The sequence below is a fragment of the Agelaius tricolor genome, unplaced genomic scaffold (genome assembly GCF_023055355.1).
Source record: "Agelaius tricolor isolate 1412-34295 unplaced genomic scaffold, bAgeTri1.0.p SCAF_35, whole genome shotgun sequence".
NCBI classification, from domain to species: domain Eukaryota; kingdom Metazoa; phylum Chordata; class Aves; order Passeriformes; family Icteridae; genus Agelaius; species Agelaius tricolor.
The window spans coordinates 5,275,111-5,294,562 of record NW_027269295.1 but is presented as its reverse complement, the minus strand read 5'-3'; the positions used below and the strand labels follow the sequence as shown (position 1 = coordinate 5,294,562).

Below are 19,452 nucleotides of genomic sequence, written 5' to 3'. Positions count from 1 at the left end.
GTCCTGTTTGCTGAGGAGGTGGAAATACAGAGCTGACTCTGTTGTTGCTTGGTTGCCAAAAGAGTTTATTAAAGAGATGGCTTTTGGCAAGTTCTGACGTTGTCAGTGCTATCCAAGGAACAAATGTTATCAAGGATAGTGCCAGCCAGCCCTGGCTAGGCTTCATATTCTCCTGGTGTGAGTCTGTCAGTCTCATTAGGAGACAAAGAATAGCTGCTAATGAACAGATATCTGTCCTGTCTTTACTGTAGGGCTTTACAGGGTGTTTGGGGATAAAGGATGTACCTCAGCTCATTTTACACATGGGAGAATGGAGGCATAGGGGCAGTAAGAGGTTAGAGGTAACACTAGGATTAAAAACTGGAAACTTGAACTCACTTCCGTGCCTGTCCTGTGATGTCACAGTTACTCTCCTCAGTAAACAAGAGCATGAACACTGTAATTACTAATCTTGTCCTTATGAGTGTTTTTCATCCTAGATCTTGAGCCATATTTACATAGATTAACTGTGAGCACAGTTCAATTGCTGCGGAGGTGTCAGAATGAGCACAGGCAAAGGGGGTGGCACAGAAACAGGAGAAGGGACTTCCCTTTTGCATTGATTAGAGCCTGATTTTCCTCCTCCTTGTGTTCATGTTTCAGGTTTCACACCAGGTGCTAAAGATCTCTTCAAGCAGGAGAACTATTTGGCTTTGTACCGCTTGCCAAGTGATGAGATGGTGAAGGAAACCATCCTGGGGAAGCTTTCATCCATCACCAAGAGGAGACCCCCCCTGAGCCACATGATTAACCTGTTTGTGAAGGACACCACTACCAGTAAGGCTGCCTTTTTCTCTGGGCATCCACTTGGCACAGGGGGAGCTTTTCCTCAGAAAGCCCAGAAAATGTCAGGACAAACCTCAGTGATCATCTGTGGTATTCTGAGGGGGGGAATTCTTCCCAGCCTTGGCTCACTCCAGAATCACAAATAATTTTTTTAAAATATCTTAGCTAGCACATAGTAGACCTGTTTTCTGTGAACAAATGGCAGTACAGAGTGTGGTATGGGTTTATTGAGTTTTTAATAGACTTCATGATGGTAGTGAAACTAATACTGCACAGGGTTGAATATCACTTTGGGTTTTAGTTAATAATGTTCATCCTTCTGATAAATCATAAACCAATGTCTTTGTGAGTTGTCTAGTGTATTACATTGCACACTCCTATATTGCATGCTAATAAGAAATCACAAAACTCTCATGCAAACTCACAGTGACCATGAATATAAACCTGAAGTCATGCAGACTTCTCCACTCTTTCTACGCCTTCCTGCTCTCAGAGGAATGGGCTAGGATGGAAAGGATGTACAGCTGGTTGAGGTCTTAAAGCACCTCAGAAAGATTTAACCGCTTGCCTGTCAGAGCTCTTAGTCTCTTTGTAATTCCTTAAATTGACTGAACTTGACTCTCTAGAGTTGACATATGTTCAATATTGAATCTGAAATATGATCATTGTGCTGGCCAGAGTTTTACCAGGTTAAATTGTCTTCTCTCACCCACTTCTTCTTAAATTTTTGTCTTTATCTGGGGAGGAGCTTTTTCATTTGTTCTTATTGCTGCTACCTAGCCTTTGTAAGTAGGAATTGTTTTGATGCTGAGATTTTTAGTGTAGAGAAAAAACCTTTAATGTTGCCTCATTTCAACTCCTTATCCTCAATTTTAAACGGTTTAAGTTAGAGCCTGGAGCTCAGACGAATAGGTGTGACCTGGATTATCCTGTCTAGAGTAAATTCTAAGAGGAATTTTGCCAGTTGGGTTTAGTTAACCATTGGAACACCTCTCACACAATAGTCTTGTCCCTTGAAATTTCCTAAAATACTGCCATTTTAGAACCAGAAATACTGGATTGTGCAGATAACATTGGATGAAGTCAAATGGCTCTATTTATGCAGAAGTCAGACCAGATGATCATAACTTGCCTCTCTCCACACATTATTTGTGAATAAATCTTGGAATCCACCCACTCCCATGACATGATGCAGTCAAAGCAAGATACATAAATTTTACAGCTGTAGCAGAAATAGGAGGCAGCTTATCTGTATGTTCCCTTACTATTCTATTGAAATACATGTCTCACCATCTGGCAGTGTTCATCCCAGATCCATAGTAACCACATGGAAATGAGGTGCTCACGATGCATTCCGCTGAGGAAAACGGCTCGATACCATCTCTCTTCCTGTGCTGGAGCTGCACTGCTCCATTCCTTTTGATCTGTCTCATTGGCTCAGCTGGAGCAGTTTGGTTCTTCCCGATGAGTCCCAGCAGCCATGAATGGCTGTCATACCCCCTGCCCTATTCATTCGTTTTTCCCCCTTTTGCCAGAGAAATCCTGGCCTGAGAGTTCATCATTTGGGAAGGGAAAAGACTGAGCTCATTTTACTGGCAAGGACAGCTCAGTGAACTCCTTGCAGTTGATAGTGTCTGCTGTCACTGCCACTTTCCCCTTAGCAGGGCTGTGGTGTTGGATTCTGGTGGGAATTAATGGGAAATGGATTGCAGTTGCTGACAGGCATGAACGTGGGTACATCTGTGCATGTGGTCATTGCAAGCTCTTGCTCTGTGTCCAGGACATAGGTTTTGCATGGATAAACATCTCTTGTTCCCTCTTTCTGAGCAAGGACTATCTGACCTTAGGAGCAAGGTGGGAAGGATTATGTGTTTATACAATAAAATTAACCAGAGCTCTGCACAAGTGCTCCTTTGTGTCCCTGAGACAGGCTCCTTCTTTCACACACAGCTCTTATTCGTCTTGGAGGTTTGTTATGCTGATAAACTTGGCTTGTGATGACTATTTATAGCAAAAGCAGAGAGCTGCTATGTTTTGGAAAATCCTCCGGTGTTCCTGAAGTCCCTGGCTGGTTTATGTTGAGGGGATATTCTTGGCTCTGGGTTTCACCAGCCAGTGTGAGCATTAGCAGTCAGCAACAATGCCTGCAAGAAGCCTTTGGGCTCATTTTTCTTGGCAATGGTTTTTCTTTGGTGGTTTTCTTTTTTTTTTCATTAGCTCAGCTTTGAAGCTATTGGGGATAAAGTCACAGAGCAGCTGGAGGAGGGAAGGGAAACTCTACGTGCAGGAAATGTTAATGGGTTGATACAAATGAGAGGGAGCAGGAGGTGTGGAGGGGAGACAGCCCCACATCCTTGAACTTGTGTCCTGTGCCTGGGACCTGCATCAGGGATGTCACACACCTCAGAGAAAAACTTTTTGGCACCTCTGACTACAAGAAGGAATAAGAGATTTTGAGTCTGTATTAAAAACTAAAATAGGGGGAGAAGGAAAACCAGGACAAGCTGTGGTGTCCGTTGATTTTCAGTTCTTCTCTAAAGATGAGTTACTTTTTTAGAGTCCCTTATATTGAACTTTTGACCATCCTGATTTAACACATTTTCGGGGTGAAAATGTGAAACAGGCTGTTATTTGGCAGGTCACACTGTCAAATTATCTTCTGCTACTTGAATGAAAAGTATTCAAGAATAGCTCTTACCCTTTAGTTCCATGTCTGGCCTAGAAATGAATGCACTTTGCAGCATAGGCAGACTTTGATCTCTGTAGACTCATCACTGCTGCTTGTACTTTCCTGACAAGAGGCACAAAGGAATTTCTCTTCTGCTCTGTGGGATGCAGGAACAAGATACTATCCCACCTTTATAGTAGCAGGATTGATACACAGGGTAAGGGGAGAATAGGAAGGGACTACATGGCTCATATTTTATCACAGCCTTGTTTGAACCTACAATTAGACAAAGGGCAGTTGCAGGTGCATCATCAATCCTGAACAATTTCTTGACGGAGACTGAAGACTTTGAGCAGAGGAAAAGGGGATATATGAAATGCATCAAAGCATTTTGTGGGAACACTCATGTTTTAACAAATAAGGGAGCAGCTGGTGTGATATGTCCCTTCCTGGGAGCTGTATATGTGATGCTGACTCATTGTTCTCCTACACTTCAGGCACTGAGCAGATGTTTTCTCATGGGACAGCTGACATCATCCTTGAGGCCTGCACTGACTTTTGGGATGGTACTGATATCTACCCCCTCTCTGGTTCTGACAGGTGGGCAGCTTTCTCATTTGGGGCATTCAGGAGCTGCAAATAAAATGCAGAGGGAACCTGGTCACTCTGTTAAAATTCTTTTTGTGATGCTTGTTTAGCTTTTTAAGAGCTTCAAGTAGGTTATGAACATGAGCCATCTCTGCTTGTAATTAATTGTTACCATAGCATGTAAGAGATTAGATAGCAACAAGCATTCAGTTGCACTGGAAGAGCAAGCCACTTCTCACTGTATCTGTTGGGATATTGTCCTCTTGTAAGTTGATTCTGACTGTACTGTGTAGTAGGACTGAATTATAATCAGGTCATGCTGGTGGCAGAGAATTTTTTGTTGCTTTTCAAGAAAAATGTGTTGTCTTACATGAAATGCAAAATGATCAATTGTGCCTGAACCAGTCCACACAATGCATCATGCTCTTGGAGTCCTGCTGCAATATCTGACAGTGTGTGCTGCATTTTCATCTGCAGGCTGAATTGCTGTTCCTATTGGCACAGCAGACCAGTAATGTTTAGTTTCACTGACTTTTCACATTGTTCTTCTAATCTGCTTATCCTCAGGTGTGAAAAAACTGGCACTTATCCTTTTTGGAATATTGATCATGTTACAAGCAAATTAAAAATCTGATGTATAGTCTGATTTGTTACCTTTGTGAATTCAGCTTAGAGAAGGAACTTTACCTTATTTCAGTTACTGAATGTTGACTAAATACAGCTCCTGGGACCCAGACTCTGAAAGGGGATAGGAGAAAAGTCTGCTCCTGCAACCATCTCTGCCATAGATCCTATTGTCAGAGTTGTCAATTCCCTCTTTGGTGTTTATCTCCCTAGAGATAAATTAAGTCTGATGAATTAAGCTTCTGCTGTCATGCAATGAACTTTCTTGGAGTCATCTGGCTGCCATATAGAGCATATTATATTAATAAGTATATTTGAAGAGCTCTGTGTTCATACCCATCAATCTGATGAGCAAACATAAACATTCACCACTGCCCCTGTTGGAATGTGTTCTTGTTGCTCTGCAGTGCCTGCAGCTTGGAGGATGCAGAAGCAGTAGGGAAAGCCTTCTTCAGACTTTCTAACCACTCTTTATGGAAGACGTTTTTCCAAATACATGGAACTACAGCATTTCTGTATTGTCAGAAATGTGGCACGTTTTTGCTAACTTTGCCTGTTTTTTCCCTCTTCCACATAGGAAGAAGGTGCTGGATTTCTACCAGCGAGCCTGCCTGTCAGGATACTGCTCTGCCTTTGCCTACAAGCCCATGCACTGTGCCCTGTCCTCCCAGCTCAATGGCAAGTGCATCGAGCTGGTGCAGGTGCCGGGGCAGAGCGCGATCTTCACCTGCTGCGACCTCCCCGGCACCACTCCCATCAAACAGAGCAGCCGCAGGAACAGCTGGAGCTCAGATGGTATGTGTGTCTCTGCTGCTGGCCCAGGGGCTGCATCTGATCAGCCTAGAGCTGTAAGAACATTGTTATTCAGAGTAGCAGATGGAAATTTGGAAGGAAGAGTTTCTGAAGTAGATGGGTTTTCGGAGGAAGTAATGATGTGGCAGCTGGTAGGGGTATTTCTAGTTAAGTTATTGAAGCTTACAGAGAAATTCTTCTTGTGGGAAGTCTGTTTCTAAAGTAGGCTACAGAGAGTCAAGACTTCTGGATATTTCAGTACTTGTTTTTCTATTTGTCTGATTTTATGGAAATCACATGGGATGGGCTTTTCAAAGGATTGAAATGTATATAGTGCTATGCAACTATTATTCCTTGATAGATTTTGTTGCTGTACTGAAGGAACTGATTCCCATTAGATGAACATGACATGTACAAGTCCTTCAGAACAGCAATGGAAACTGAGAAGGAAGCACATACCATTACATAAATCCAGGAGGCTCTTTTGGAAAACCAGTCTTATCTTCTTTCTGCCTTGGTCTCACATTCTGTAAAATATGACTAGTGGGGTTTCCAACAGTTAGGAATAGTTGTGACTGTTTTCAGAATAATTTTGCATTCCACCTGTGGCAAGCCTTGCAATTATGTGAAGTGTTTTATTATTTTGTTCTTCATGCTGCATCCAGCCCCCGTTCACCACTGGCTTCTGGTGATGGTGAAGGAACCCTGTCAAAGAGCCTTTGCAGGCTTTTTGGAAGTGTTTGCAAGGAACATGATTCAGTTCCTTTGCATCAGCCCCTCGTGCTCTGATGCCACTGTGCCTCAGCCAGACTTATCATGTTGTTTAGGCACAGTAGGATGTGTTTAAAATGCACATGTGAACATTATGAAGCATACATCCTTGACCTTTCTACCCAAATTCCTTGTAACTGATCCCTGCCTTCTGTTTTATCTTTTTCCTTTTCATGCTTGCTGTTTCCCACTTGTGTTCTTGGTCTCCTGTGTGGGGATGTCCTGAAACCACTTCTGTGACTGGATGTGCTGGGACAAATGGATGTCTCTTCATCTTCCCTCCTGTGTTTGTATTCCTGCACATTGCTGTGTCTGGATACCGTGTCCTTGCGTGTCACCTTGGTGGCTTCCCCACCACGTGGCCTTTGTCTGATGCACATGTGGGCCCCCATGTCTCAATGGGATTGCATGCCTGAAGAAGGGATTGGGGAAGTGATGGAGAAGGAAGACTGTATCCAGGCTCTGAGTGGACAGATCTTCATGGGAATGGTCTCATCTCAGTATCAGGCCCGCCTTGACATTGTCCGCCTCATTGATGGATTGGTCAATGCCTGCATTCGTTTTGTCTACTTCTCCCTGGAAGATGAGCTCAAAAGCAAGGTAAGCTGTCTTTGCTGAACCCCCTGACCTTGCATGGCCCCTGCTTGTCTGACTGGAGAGTTTAGCTCCAGTGCAATCTAAGGTTAATCTGATTCAGCCCACTAATGAGTCCAGAAGGTACCTGTGCTCAGTATGGCATCAGTCTGCAGTGCTCTGGCCTGGGCAGCCACTCTAAAACCCTTTGTCTGCTCACCCACAGGTGTTTGCTGAGAAAATGGGTCTGGAGACTGGCTGGAATTGCCACATATCCTTAACACCCAATGGTGATGTGCCTGGCTCAGAGATCCCCCCATCCAGCCCCAGCCATGCTGGCTCCCTGCATGATGACCTCCATCAGGGTGAGAACTGTGCCTTGGCCACTCTGAATGCCATCTCTTTCCTGGGGGGTTCTTCTAAATCCATTCATAGGTTCCTGTGTCCACACCAGACACTTGATCTGTCAAGAGCTTTGAGCACAAAACTGGATTGGCCTCAAGTGCGTGTGTGTCTAAGCGACATCATTTTACATTTATAGCCTTTCTAGCCAGCCAGTACCAAGTTTTTGGAAATAGACATCCTTCTGTGCACCAGTGCCATGAATTTATGTGTTCATGAGTGTTTCTGGTTCTTGCTGGGGCCCTGGTCAAGGCACTGAAGGTCACTTCCCTGTCCATTACTCTTTTTTTTTCTTACTTCAGCTGGGATTTCTTTATTCTCTTCCCTAGAAGGACAGCAGAACAGATAAAGTATCATGTCTCAAAAGAGCAGAGACTAGGCTCACGTATCTGCCTCTGAACAGATTAGTCATCTAAAAATACTGCATTTTATATGACTGAGTGGGAGATCTGAGTGTTGCTAACCCAGAAAATCAGGCTTCACGTTTCCTGGCTTCTGCAGTGCCACGTGCTTGTCCCACGTGGGTGGCACAGGGGTGGCACAGGCAGGTTTGGGGTTGTTGTTTATGCCACTCCTCTCTGCTCCAGTTTCCCGAGATGATGTGGAGGGGCTTCTGCTGATGGAAGAGGAAGGGCACTCGGATCTCATCAGCTTCCAGCCAACAGACAGTGATATCCCCAGCTTCCTGGAGGACTGCAACAGGGTGAGGGCCCCTCTCCCTGTACACCTTCTGCTGTTGTCATGGGCAGGAGTGTCACCTCAGTACTCTCAAAAGAAATTCCTTTTCAAAGGAGATTGGTTTCCATTGGGACTCCTGATTTCTCTCACCCTCTTCCATCGTGGTATCTAGAGCCTGGGAAATTTAGGATTCTCTCAGTTAGTTACTTTTGCTGAACAGCTCTTTGCTTAGGAGTTTAGGAATGGGGTTAGCAAACATGGGGTAACCTTGAGAGCTGCATCTCAGGTCCTCTGGGTTTCACGGGCTGGGCAAATCCCACTTTCCATGCGGACAGAAGAAACACTCTCTCCTCCAGCTGTGAGCCACAGACTGGTGCTGCCCAGTGGTCAGTGTGAGACAAGCTCTTCCTGCTTCAGAAAGACCTCACGTGTACTCAGCAGAGATTACAGGACTATCAGAGATACAGATCAAAAAAATCTTTTAGGCCTGGTTTTAGAAGGCAAGAACCCTTCTCGCCTTGCTGCAGGTTGATGTGGCTGCAATTGAAATAGATGCAGTTGCTAGAAGACAGCAGATGTGTCTGACTAGATTCTCCACACAGGCAAAAAGTCCTCAGGAATCCTTGAGCACAGGTTTGTCACACTGACCTTACAAATCCTGAGGGCAAGCATAGGCAGCTTGGCAGGTCAGTGTAGAACTTTATCAGAAAACTTCAGGCAGTGCCTTGGGAAAGCCAGTTCTATCTGCTGGAACATGAATTTGTATCTGATCTTGAAGCTGCATAATTCTAGGAATCATCATTCTCATTTCAGCAGTTCTCTCTGAAATGCCTCTCTCTCACATCCCCTCTTAATCTGTCCTTTCTCTTTTTCAGGCCAAACTCCCCCGGGGGATCCACCAGGTGAGACCTCACCTCCAGAACATTGACAACGTGCCTTTGCTGGTGCCCCTGTTCACAGACTGCACCCCAGAGAGTGAGTGGCCTTTCCTACTCCTGTCCATGAATTCTTCCCCAACTCCTTGGTCTGACCTCATCCAAGTGTGGACATGGATGAAGGGAAGGGGATACATTCCAGAAATTTAGAAGGACTTATTGATATTAATTACCCTCTGTCGGTACCTGTGGGGAGCCAGGTGTTAACTGAATTTTAGTGCAGCTGTTGTCCAGCGGCTGAATTGGGCTGAGAACCCTTTCAATTTGCATTCATAAGAGACACAAAAGCAAACATCCAAAATGCTACTGCCTTTCATTAATTAAGTGTTATCAGTCTACCAGGAGACTTTGATCTCTGCTCACAGCTCTTCTATAACTTGGAAATCACTTCCAGAAGAATGTTCCCCTGGCAGTTGCTGTTAACGCCTTCTGCTGCTTTGCAGTTTTTGATTGCAGGAAACAGAAAGGACAAAATTTTTCTCTCTCTGAGGTATTACTTAAGAAAGGGGCTGAGTGCTCAACTGGCAAATGACTGCCAAATCTCCAGTGTGTGTGGAGCATCATTATGATTTGCCATTTTAATACCTCTGGTCACAGTTTCCAGCATGTCAATCACAGTCCAGTCTGCCTTCACTCTTAGTGCCCAAATTTCCTCTCTCTGACAGAAGTGGCAGCTCCTCTCTTGACCCAACCCATCAGTGTGCTGCAGTCTTTGTGCACCAGGCATTTAGTGAGGGTGTTTACAAGGGAATCTGCAGAGGGGAGGCTTGGGGTTTTTTTGCCTGGAGCATTCTGGAAAATCCATGTATACACAGAGCACCGTGCATGGAGCTACAGAACTAAAATCAAATCAAACAGCAGCTTTGATTAAGAGGCCCCAGGGATGTCAATAAACATATTGATAAAGGGTAGAGGTGGTGGTGGTGGGTGGGAGTGCAGGAACAGGGGCTGGCTCTGAGTATGGCTACATGTGGCACTGCTTTTGGAGTGGTTTGTTACATTCCCTCCCTTCCTTTAGACTTGCAACACCACTAGTGATGTGCTGCTGAGTTTGAAACACTGTATTAATTTTCAGTTTGAATTATTTTGGTTTATTTCATTCCTGCTGTTTTCTAACGAGAGCATTTGGTGCTGAAGGTGTTTTATGTACCCAGGCTATGCCTACAGCTCTGGTCTGAAAGAGGTGTGCTGGAGATGCAAATCTCTGGGTCATAGTTCTGTGAACCACAGATAATTCCTGCAGTGGCAGGTAGATAGAGCACCTGGTCTGCAGTTAATTAACTTTCTAATTGTGAGCTTTGACTGTGGATCTCAATGTACACAGTGATGATGGGGCAGTTTTAAAGGATCTGTTTGTTACCCAGATTGGAAAGAGTGTGAAACACTGCATTTTTGTGTGCATAATGACATAACGCACTATTGCTCCTCCTGTCCCTCTGCAGCCATGTGTGAGATGATCAAGATCATGCAGGAGTATGGGGAGGTGACCTGCTGTCTGGGAAGCTCTGCCAACCTTCGGAACAGCTGCCTCTTCCTGCAGAGTGATATCAGGTGGGGCGGGGTCTGTTCCTCCTCCAGCTGCCTTTGCCTCCATCGTAGCAAGTACCCAGCCATGGGTCACACCACACCTGTGGGTTGTGCAGGGAGGTGCTCACAATTGCTCTGTCCAATTGGGTCTACAAGAGGGAGAGTTGGGATATTGGATGGGGATGTCTGTTTAAGGTCCTTGACACACAGAGGTATTTCCATGTCTGAAGGGAAGATAGTCTCTTACACGCTGGACTGTTGTGCCCCAACTGCCATTACAGATCCTTTCCATTGGGTGAAAGAGTGAAAGTACCCCATGGATCAGCCAATTTGTTGACCTTGTGCCACAAACCCAAATACGTTCATTATTTCTCTGTGAATAAATGAACTCTAGGGAGTTTGATCCTAATTTCATGTTCTAGCTCAGGCTTCTCTACCTGAGCAAGGTATACAGAGCATGGCACAGCACAGAGTGACCTTCCAAGCTGCACTGCAGTGAGACAGTTTCCTTTCTGGGATGAGGCCTTTCACAACAGCTCTGTGTTGTCCTTGCAGTATAGCCCTGGACCCTCTCTACCCATCCCGCTGCTCCTGGGAGACCTTTGGCTATGCCACCAGCACCACCCTGAGCAATGGCTCTGAGGAGCTCACCCCACTGCAGCTCTCAGGGCAGCTCAACAGCCTGCCCTGCTCCATGTCCTTCCGCCAGGAGGAGAGCACCAGCATCATCAGGCTCATAGAGCAGGTGAGCCCAGCAATCCCCAGAGCCAGGAGCTCACACCAGCATTGTGCTCAAGGTGCCCACAGTGCTGCCAGCAGGAGCTTTGCTTGTGTCTCCTGTGTCACAGTAGGACACGAAATGAACGACACACACAAGCTGGAATGTCCAAGGTAAAAGGAGCGTAGTTTATTTCTGAACTCCAATATTTATAGACTTTCAAAAGTGACCATAGATTGGAGGATGAAGTTGCCACCTCTCTAGCCACACTTGTCAAACCAACAGTCCATCAAATTTCTCCTCCTACAGAAAGGAATTCAAACCAATCATTATTTACATGAAAAGTGTGTGAGAAACTCTATTACAAAAATGTAAACATCAGAAGGCTTAGAAGAACTTAGAAGAACAGGGTGACACTCCTGGCCTTTGTCTAGGAAGCACAAAAGGGAGAATCCTCCTGCCTGGTCCTCCTGGTCCAAGGTGTAGGTATTGGATTGGAAATGGTGCTTTATGGCAACAGTACATGAATATTGTTCATCTGGATGAAGTATAATCTTGCAGAGATCCCTACCCAGGCAACAGTGCAGTATTAAGGAGAAGCATAACCCCAGAAAAGCCAGGAGTTTAAACAAACTTACCCCTTGGCTAAATCCTGCCTTTCCTTCAGAACCTCTCCATGTAGGCAAGAGACCTTCCCTTTTTCCTTTCAGTGTGTCTAGTTCCTCTCCCCTCCCACTTCCCCTGCAGGGCAAATGTTCTGTCCCTGCCTGCCAGTAACTGCTCCTGGCTGGCAGCTGCTCCCAGCAGGGCTCTGAGGGCTTGTCCTTCCTTCCAGGCCAGGCATGCAACCTACGGGATCCGCAAGTGTTTCCTCTTCCTGCTGCAGTGCCAGCTGACCTTGGTTGTCATTCAGGTGAGTCCTGGCCTGGCTGGGGACAGTGTTTAGCTCAGAGGACAGGAGGGCTCACGTGGATTTGGGTGGCTGCAGCAGGGCAGCCTCGAGGGAGGAACGTGGCCTTCAGTCAGGTTTGCACAGTGTGTGGGGAAGTTACAGATGGAGACTTGGTGATCTCAGCCTGTGCTGCCCCTTGTCCCTGATCCTCATACATTTACCTTCAAATCCTTTTTCCCTGGAGAAAAGCATCCCCTGCAGCTCCTGCCACAGGAACATATGGAGGGGCAGTGCAGTGGCAGCCCAGATACCAGTTCATCCCAGTGTTTCAGGGAAGGCAGCAGCATTTTGGGTGACAAGTCTGTCCTAGCACTGTTCATGCTCTTCACTCTGTGTTGTTTCTGTCCAGTTCCTCTCCTGCCTGGTGCAGCTGCCCCCCATCCTCAGTACCACAGACATTGTGTGGCTCTCCTGTTTCTGCTACCCACTGCTCAGGTGAGTCTGTCAGGTGGAATCTCCTCCCACTCCCCCCAGGATGCACAGAGCACTCTCTCAGCCTTGCTGTGTCCATGCTGAAAGAAAGCTGACTTCACCCACAGCATGCTGAGAAGGGTGCAGGGATTATTCCAAGCACCTGCTTTGACAAAGTGCTTGGAAACAGTGACAGGAGCATTTGTGTGCTGCTGTGTTCACCCCTGCCTTGTGTGGTGGAAAGTTGGGGGTGTCAGGTAGAGGCCAAGGTACCACAAGTGGTTTTTTTCTCCCTTATACATTTGGAAGTCAATTCTCTCTCTGTCTGCACCTGCCATGAATAACACCTTTTATAGCATATGTAAAGATAAGTGCCAATGCTTCAAGCAGTCTGAGGAGGCTATTTGGGTTCAAATGTTAGATAAAAGCACAATAGCTCTGGTGCCTGAACTCATAACTGAGACACTTAACTTACCTTTCTCCAGTATCTCGCTCCTGGGCAAGCCTCCCCACAGCTCCATCATGACCATGGCAACAGGAAAAAACTTGACTTCCATTCCCAAGAAGGTAGGTGGGCCCTCAGATTTAAATTGTCCACATATTTTTCTCTTCAGTTTTGTCCCAGTGTTGGTGGGAGGCCATAGCTGAGGCCCTGTGCTGTGGTGGAGTTCACAGGGGTCCCAGGATGAGGGAAGAGATGAGAGTCTGACTCCATGTTTTAGAAGGCTGGTTTATTATTTTATGATATATATTATATTAAAATTATACTAAAAGAATAGAAGAATAGAAGAAAGGATTTCATCAGAAGGCTTGTAAGGAAAGGAGAGAATGGAATAAATAACAAAAGCTTGTGGCACTCAGAGAGTCCAAGACAGCTGGGCTGTCATTGGCCATTAATTAAAAACAACCATGGACCAATCAAAGATGCACCTGTTGCATTCCACAGCAGCAGATAATCATTGTTTGCATTTTGTTTCTGAGGCCTCTCAGCTTCTCAGGAGAAAAAATCCTAAGGAAAGGATTTTTCATAAAATGTGTTTGTGACACTGTGCCTTCCTAGCTTGCTCAGTGAATTGATCCATGGCAGAGCCAGGGAGGGAATTTCCTGTTCCAGCATGCCTGAAGCAGATCCTCAGGGCAGCATTTCATCTGTACTACAGCCACTGCTTCTCTGATGGTCATGGGGAGGAGGTTGTACCAATGACATGCCCATGTCATCCTCCTTCCTTTTCCTTTTTCACAGACTCAGCACTACTTCCTGCTCTGCTTCCTGCTGAAATTCAGCCTGACCATCTGCTCCTGCCTCATCTGCTTCGGGTTCACCCTGCATGAGTCCTGCAAAGGGGTGAACACGACCAGCCTCAACCTCACAGCCTGCTCCTCCATCATGCTGCACAGGTGAGGAACTGGGCCTGGCACACACATCCCTACTGCTCCTGCCCTTTCCAAGGAGGACTGATTCCAGTCCTCTAACAAGCTTCAGCCTCTTCCATGACCCACCAGGGCTGTAGCCTTGACAGCTACATCATTGCCCACTGTCACCTCCGTGTCACCACCAGGACAGCCTGAGCTCACCCACAGATTCCTCAGCAGTTAAAGGAGGACATGGCCCTGGTGGGAACAGGTCAGTTAAGTTAAGTGTCCACTGTTGACTCTCCTGTGTCCTCTCATTCACTAGCAATGCTTATGGTGCTCCTGACTGGTTTGGGACATTTTCCAATGCTCTCCTGGTAGCCCAGAAGCTCACAGCTGGCCTGATTGTTTTGCACACAGGTAAGTCCCTGTTCCCAGAACCCCATTCTCTGCTCTGGGGGAAAGCTTGCGTCCTCTGTCTCTTTCTTTGCCCCCTATGCCAGAGCACAAACTCCCTGATAGAAGCAGACATTGCAGTGGCCTCACAGCACAGGCACAGATCCCCCTGTCTCACTAAACACTACCCTGGCAGATTAAAGACAACACCCTCAGAACTGATTCTGCTTCCTAGCAGTCTGGTGAAGTGCTGGTTCTGTCCAGTCTCACTAGAAGAGCCAAATCCCTTTTGCCTTCTGGAAAGTTAGTAGCAGCATGTGGAGCTCTCCAAAAATACTCCCTCCTTCAAAAGCATTTATATCCCTGCTGCTGTTCTGTGAAGTACCCCACTGCCTTCCCACAAAGGGGAGTGATGCAGCTGTGACTGTTGGAGAGCTGGAAGCCTTTTTAAACCCTCTGGAGGGGTGTGGGGCCAGCTCCTGGCTGACCCTCATCACCTGCACCCATTGCCTGGCAGGGTGGGTCCAGCAGCTCCCTGACAATGCTGAAGGGTCTCAGCTCCCTGTCCCTTATGTCCCATGGTGCTGGGCAGAGCACTGTGTGTTGACATGTGCAGGTGTCCAGTCCAACAGAAATGCTTCCTGATTTGATCTCTGTCTTTGGAGAGAGTGGGTTGCTGTGCTTTTTTGTCCCTCAGACACCAAGGCAAGGCAGGGGTGCTTTGCCTGGCAGCTGAGCAAATGCTGGGTCCTGTACGGACAGCCCTGGGTCTCTGGCTAAATCTCTCTCTTGGCTGGAGCTTTCCTCTGTTGCATCCCAGGACCAAGGGCACACCCACCCCTGCCCCACTCCCCAGACCTGGGCTTTTGCCTGCTCTGTTTTAGCTCCCAGGCTGTGAACCAACCTCACAGTGAGCAGTGGTGTGCAGTACAACCACTGCACTGCCCCAGCTGCATTCCAGGGGCTTGGAATTGCTGTGAGGAGCCTGGTCTGAAAGAGCCCCACATGGTAGGCTGGTTCCAAGGACATGAACCCCATATCCCTTAGGAGTAACAGGTGTTGATGTACCTTGTAAAGTGCTGTATCTGTGTGTGATGCTGAATAATCCCCTTTTGTCTACAGTGTTCATATCCATCACCCACGTGCATCGCACCAAGCCCCTGTGGAAGAAGAGCCCCCTGTCCAACCGCTGGTGGACGCTCACTGTGGCTGTTGTGTGAGTACCCACAGGCCCTGGGAAGGTGCTCCAGGATGCTGGAGCAAGGAGGGCCCCAGGCCCACTCCAGCACCAGTTTCTTGGTGCTGAGGAGAATCAAGTACATGGCATTTGATCTCCACTGCTGAACTGGTGAAGGGTTTCTGGTGTGAGCATTTCATCTGGGCCTGAACCCTGATCTGCAGATCCTGGGAAGCTTGTCAGGTCTGCTGAGATTTGCTGTGTCTGTTCTTAATCTTAGAGTGCTGGGGCAAGTGGCACAGACTGTGCTGGACCTGAAACTCTGGGAAAACCTCAACTCTTCTTTGACCTTTAACCACGTCTCCATCTCTCCGGTCGCGTGGCTCCTGGGTTTTCTTTCCTTGGTCCTTGTGGTCATCATCAATGAGATTGTCAAGCTGCATGAAATCAGGTATGGGGGTTGTAGGAAGGATGGGGAGAAAGGGCTGAAGCCTCCCTCCAGCCTGGCCTTGAGCTGCAAATTATAATGATGCCCAGGGAACAGGGTGGGGAACAAAAAGGAAAAGCTGACTGCATTGTGTAAATCACCTGGCTGTTGTGTGCAGGCCCACGCTCCACCTCCCAGGGAGGAAGCACAGGGGAGGAAGGAGGGTCACAGAAGGGCAGTGGCAGTGATTGGGAGCAGGAAGGGAGAACAAAATTTCGTTATCTCAGACCAAAGGGAGGGAGACAGCCAAGGTCTGTGCAACACCAGTATGGAACTGGGGAGGGCTGCTCTCTCCATCTTGTCCCATGAGGACAGAGAGGCATTGAATCACAGCAGAGGAAATGTGCCTTCACACAGAGCCTGGACTGTGGGACTCGTTTTCACGGGAAGTGGCTGAAGCCAAGAATGAGTAGCAGGCAGTGACTGGCTGTTCTTCCCAGCACAGGGAGCAGCCAGAGCTGGAGTCAACACTGATGAACACTGATTCAGGAAATGGGCTGGGGAGGAAAAGCTGGGATTACAGGGAACCCTGATGGGGATGGAGACACCATCTCAGTTCCTGCAGAGGATTTCTGGACCTTTCTGTGCTGTGTCTGGTGTCCCTGGAGATGGGATTTAGCTGCATGGGGTAGGACTGAGACCATGGGTTGCTCTCTGGATTTGATTCCCCTCCCAGGCTACCACAGGGTCCAGGATAGGGGCTTCCCTGCTTCTTGGGGCTAGCAGCTCAGGAATGGCAGTGGAACAGTCTTACCTTTCACCCCTCTGCATACTGAATGTCTTCTTTCTTCTTCTCCAGGGTCCGTGTCCGTTACCAAAAGAGGCAGAAGTTGCAGTTTGAAACCAAGTTGGGGATGAATTCGCCATTTTAAAACCACCCAACTCAAGTTCCCTGGAGCCAGGGCCAAACAGCCACTGGAAGAGTGGCTGCACCAAAGGCTCAGGGAATTTTCCATCACACATGCAAACCAGACAGCCTCCTGGCAAAGCTACACCTGCACCTTCCCAGGGCCCAGGCAGGGATCCCCCCACAGGTATGCAGCCCCCTCCCAGCCTACCAGGTACCCTCACAGGAACCTGCAAGCTCTGGTGCCTGTTCAGGCTGCTCTTCCTTTATTTATTTATTACTGGAGGTATTTGTTAGTATCATGGTGATGCTAAAATGAAGCGGCTCCTTTCCTCTTTGTGAACAGATGGGTTTCCTGGGCCTGGCAGGAGAATCTGGGACCAGTAGGGTTGCTGAAGCAGGAGCTCTCTATTGAAACCCATGTTGGTTTTCCACTTCAGCCTGTTCTCCGTGTGTGCGTGCCTGTGCATGCCCTCCCTGCCTCCCTGCCCTGTGTCCGGGGTAAAGGAGCCATCCCTCTTGCAGTCCCCACAGTGCTGGGAGCTCATATTCCCGAGGGGACAGTGGGAACAGGTCTCTGGACAGCCGGGCTGGGCCAGCCCTGCCCTCTAGTGTCGCTGTCACAGCCATGTGCTGGCTGTGTCAGAAGAGAGATGAGAAGGGCTTTGGGAAAAGCCGCCTGTGATCTGGTGCCGAGGGAGGGCAGCTCTGCCTGCCTGCAGGGAGCCAGCATGGCTCAGCTTCCTGCAGCCCTGTTGAGCCAGCTTTTATGTTCTTTAACAACCCCCAGAGAGGTTTTGTAGCTGTTCTCCTGTTTGTGATCCGAACTGCTGTTCTGCTTCAGTAATGTGCCTGCTTGAGAAAACCACAGCTCGAGATAAAGCCTGAGCCCTGACTATCCTGCCTTAGAGGGAGGGGATGTCTTTCCAGGCAGGATATCTGCAGCTTGCAGTTGTGACTAATACAGAGCTGGTGAATGGCTCCTTTCCCAGTCCCAGGATTGTGCTGCATCCAGTTCTTGCTCCCCAAGGCACAGGGAACCCCGCCCAATCATGTCTGTCTGTGATAGTGCTGGGAAGTCTCTCCCCTCTGTGCTAATGCCTTCATACAGAACCACAGAATGCTTTGGGTTGGAAGGGACCTTAAAGCTTATCTTGTTCCACCCCCTGCCATGGGCACCCTGCCATGGGCAGGGACACCTTCCTCTATCCCAGGGTGCTCCAGCCCTGTCCAACCTGACCTTTAACAATTCCAGGGATGAGGCAGCCACAACCTCCCTGGGCAACATCTGCTCAGTGTTTTTCTGGAGGTCTCTTCGTTTGCCTGGGGGGGACTCTCCCCTGAGGGCTCTGGCAAACCATGATCTGTCCCAGTGCAGCACACAAGCTCCTGAGCTCTGACCAGACCCCATCTGTACTGGGAGCACTGGTCCTGCTGTGGGCTGACAGCCAAGGGCCACACAGGAGCACACAGGCTTGGCTACCAGAATATTTGCAGGTCATGGAGATACTGACTCTAATCCTAAACACTGACTAAAGCTGGTAAATCCTGGCCCTGATTTTGGTCCCAACATTAACACTACAGTATTTGGCTGTTACTTCCTCTTTGATACCTGAGATTAACAAGTGGCAGCTGATCCCTCCTGGGCAGGCAGGGAGCTGGCTGGAACCCCCAGGCTCTGCTCTGCTGCACCACCTTGTCTTCCTCACTTTTCAGCATAACCAGAGAGCACAGACATGGCTGAGTGTCTCTAAGCAATACCCTCACCCTGCTGTGGGGCTGGCAGAGGAGCAGAGCTGGGTACAGCCAACCCCTAAGCTCTGGGGACACACTGAGGATGCTGGAGGGGGCAGCTGGGGGTGTTCCAAGCCCTGGACCCAGTTCCTACAGCTGGGGGTGGATGTAGAGATCCCATGCTGGCAGGATTGCACAGGATAGGGAGCCAGCAGCTCCCTGGGGAAGCACAGGGCTCCTCCTCTGCACCACAGCAGTGTCTGCCCACCTTTGCCAGCCAGGCTGGACTGTGCCCTCACTCCCCTGGCACCTGCAGGGCTCAGGGAGAACAACCTGCACCTTTCTCAGCCTCAATTCACTGAATGCCAGCTCCAGATCCGTGACACCTGGCCCCTGAGAAATCAGCTTTCCTTCCCTATGCCAGGGTGGGATCAGAAGTGGGATATGATCTCTGTGGCCAAGCTGAGCTGGAGTCAGAGGCAGCACAGAGCTGCTCACTGCTGTCCCAGCTTTGCCCCCACCCACACCTCAGCTCTTGTCCTGTGCCATGAACTGTTGTAGGTGTTAAAAAGCAGCAGATTCCAGGGCTTCCTGCTGGCTCCACCTTCCTCTAGAGAAGGCACCTTCAAGATTTCCTCCTCTGGGTGATCACAAATGTTTATTTTCCTGCATCCTCCTTTCCCAGCTAGACTTGGAGGGAGCTAAAGTGTATGAATGGAGCCTTTAGGATGGTCTTGACAGTGCCACCCTTCCCTCAGACACTGAAGTGTCTAAGGGTAAGAGTGCATGGCTTCAGAAGGAAATTTCCTACATCAAGATGTTTTTAAATGCTGTATATTTTATATTAAATTTTTTGGGATGTATGTAAAAATATTTCATTTGTATTAAAAATTGTAAATTGTATAAAAAAGGAAAAAAAAAAGAAACAAACCCAGACCCACAAGCATCCAGTATATGAATGGCAATAAATGATTGTCTTGGATAACACACCCAA

The 19,452-nt window shown here is 47.9% G+C and overlaps 1 protein-coding gene across 3 annotated transcripts in view; it reads left to right on the top strand.

Moving 5' to 3' along the window:
* The window catches only part of TMEM94 (transmembrane protein 94), a 51,254-nt gene extending 31,802 nt beyond the window's left edge, over positions 1-19,452 (top strand). For all 3 annotated transcript variants that reach the window (XM_071452924.1, XM_071452925.1, XM_071452923.1), the window contains 17 exons: positions 643-816; positions 3,991-4,093; positions 5,283-5,500; positions 6,687-6,868; positions 7,068-7,206; positions 7,831-7,946; positions 8,797-8,896; positions 10,299-10,407; positions 10,939-11,128; positions 11,937-12,014; positions 12,403-12,488; positions 12,950-13,031; positions 13,708-13,862; positions 14,143-14,237; positions 15,336-15,429; positions 15,671-15,841; positions 16,677-19,452. In XM_071452924.1, coding sequence (XP_071309025.1) covers positions 643-816; positions 3,991-4,093; positions 5,283-5,500; positions 6,687-6,868; positions 7,068-7,206; positions 7,831-7,946; positions 8,797-8,896; positions 10,299-10,407; positions 10,939-11,128; positions 11,937-12,014; positions 12,403-12,488; positions 12,950-13,031; positions 13,708-13,862; positions 14,143-14,237; positions 15,336-15,429; positions 15,671-15,841; positions 16,677-16,749 — 2,165 coding nt within the window. In that variant the 3' untranslated portion in view covers positions 16,750-19,452. The remainder of the gene's footprint in view (positions 1-642; positions 817-3,990; positions 4,094-5,282; positions 5,501-6,686; positions 6,869-7,067; positions 7,207-7,830; positions 7,947-8,796; positions 8,897-10,298; positions 10,408-10,938; positions 11,129-11,936; positions 12,015-12,402; positions 12,489-12,949; positions 13,032-13,707; positions 13,863-14,142; positions 14,238-15,335; positions 15,430-15,670; positions 15,842-16,676) is intronic.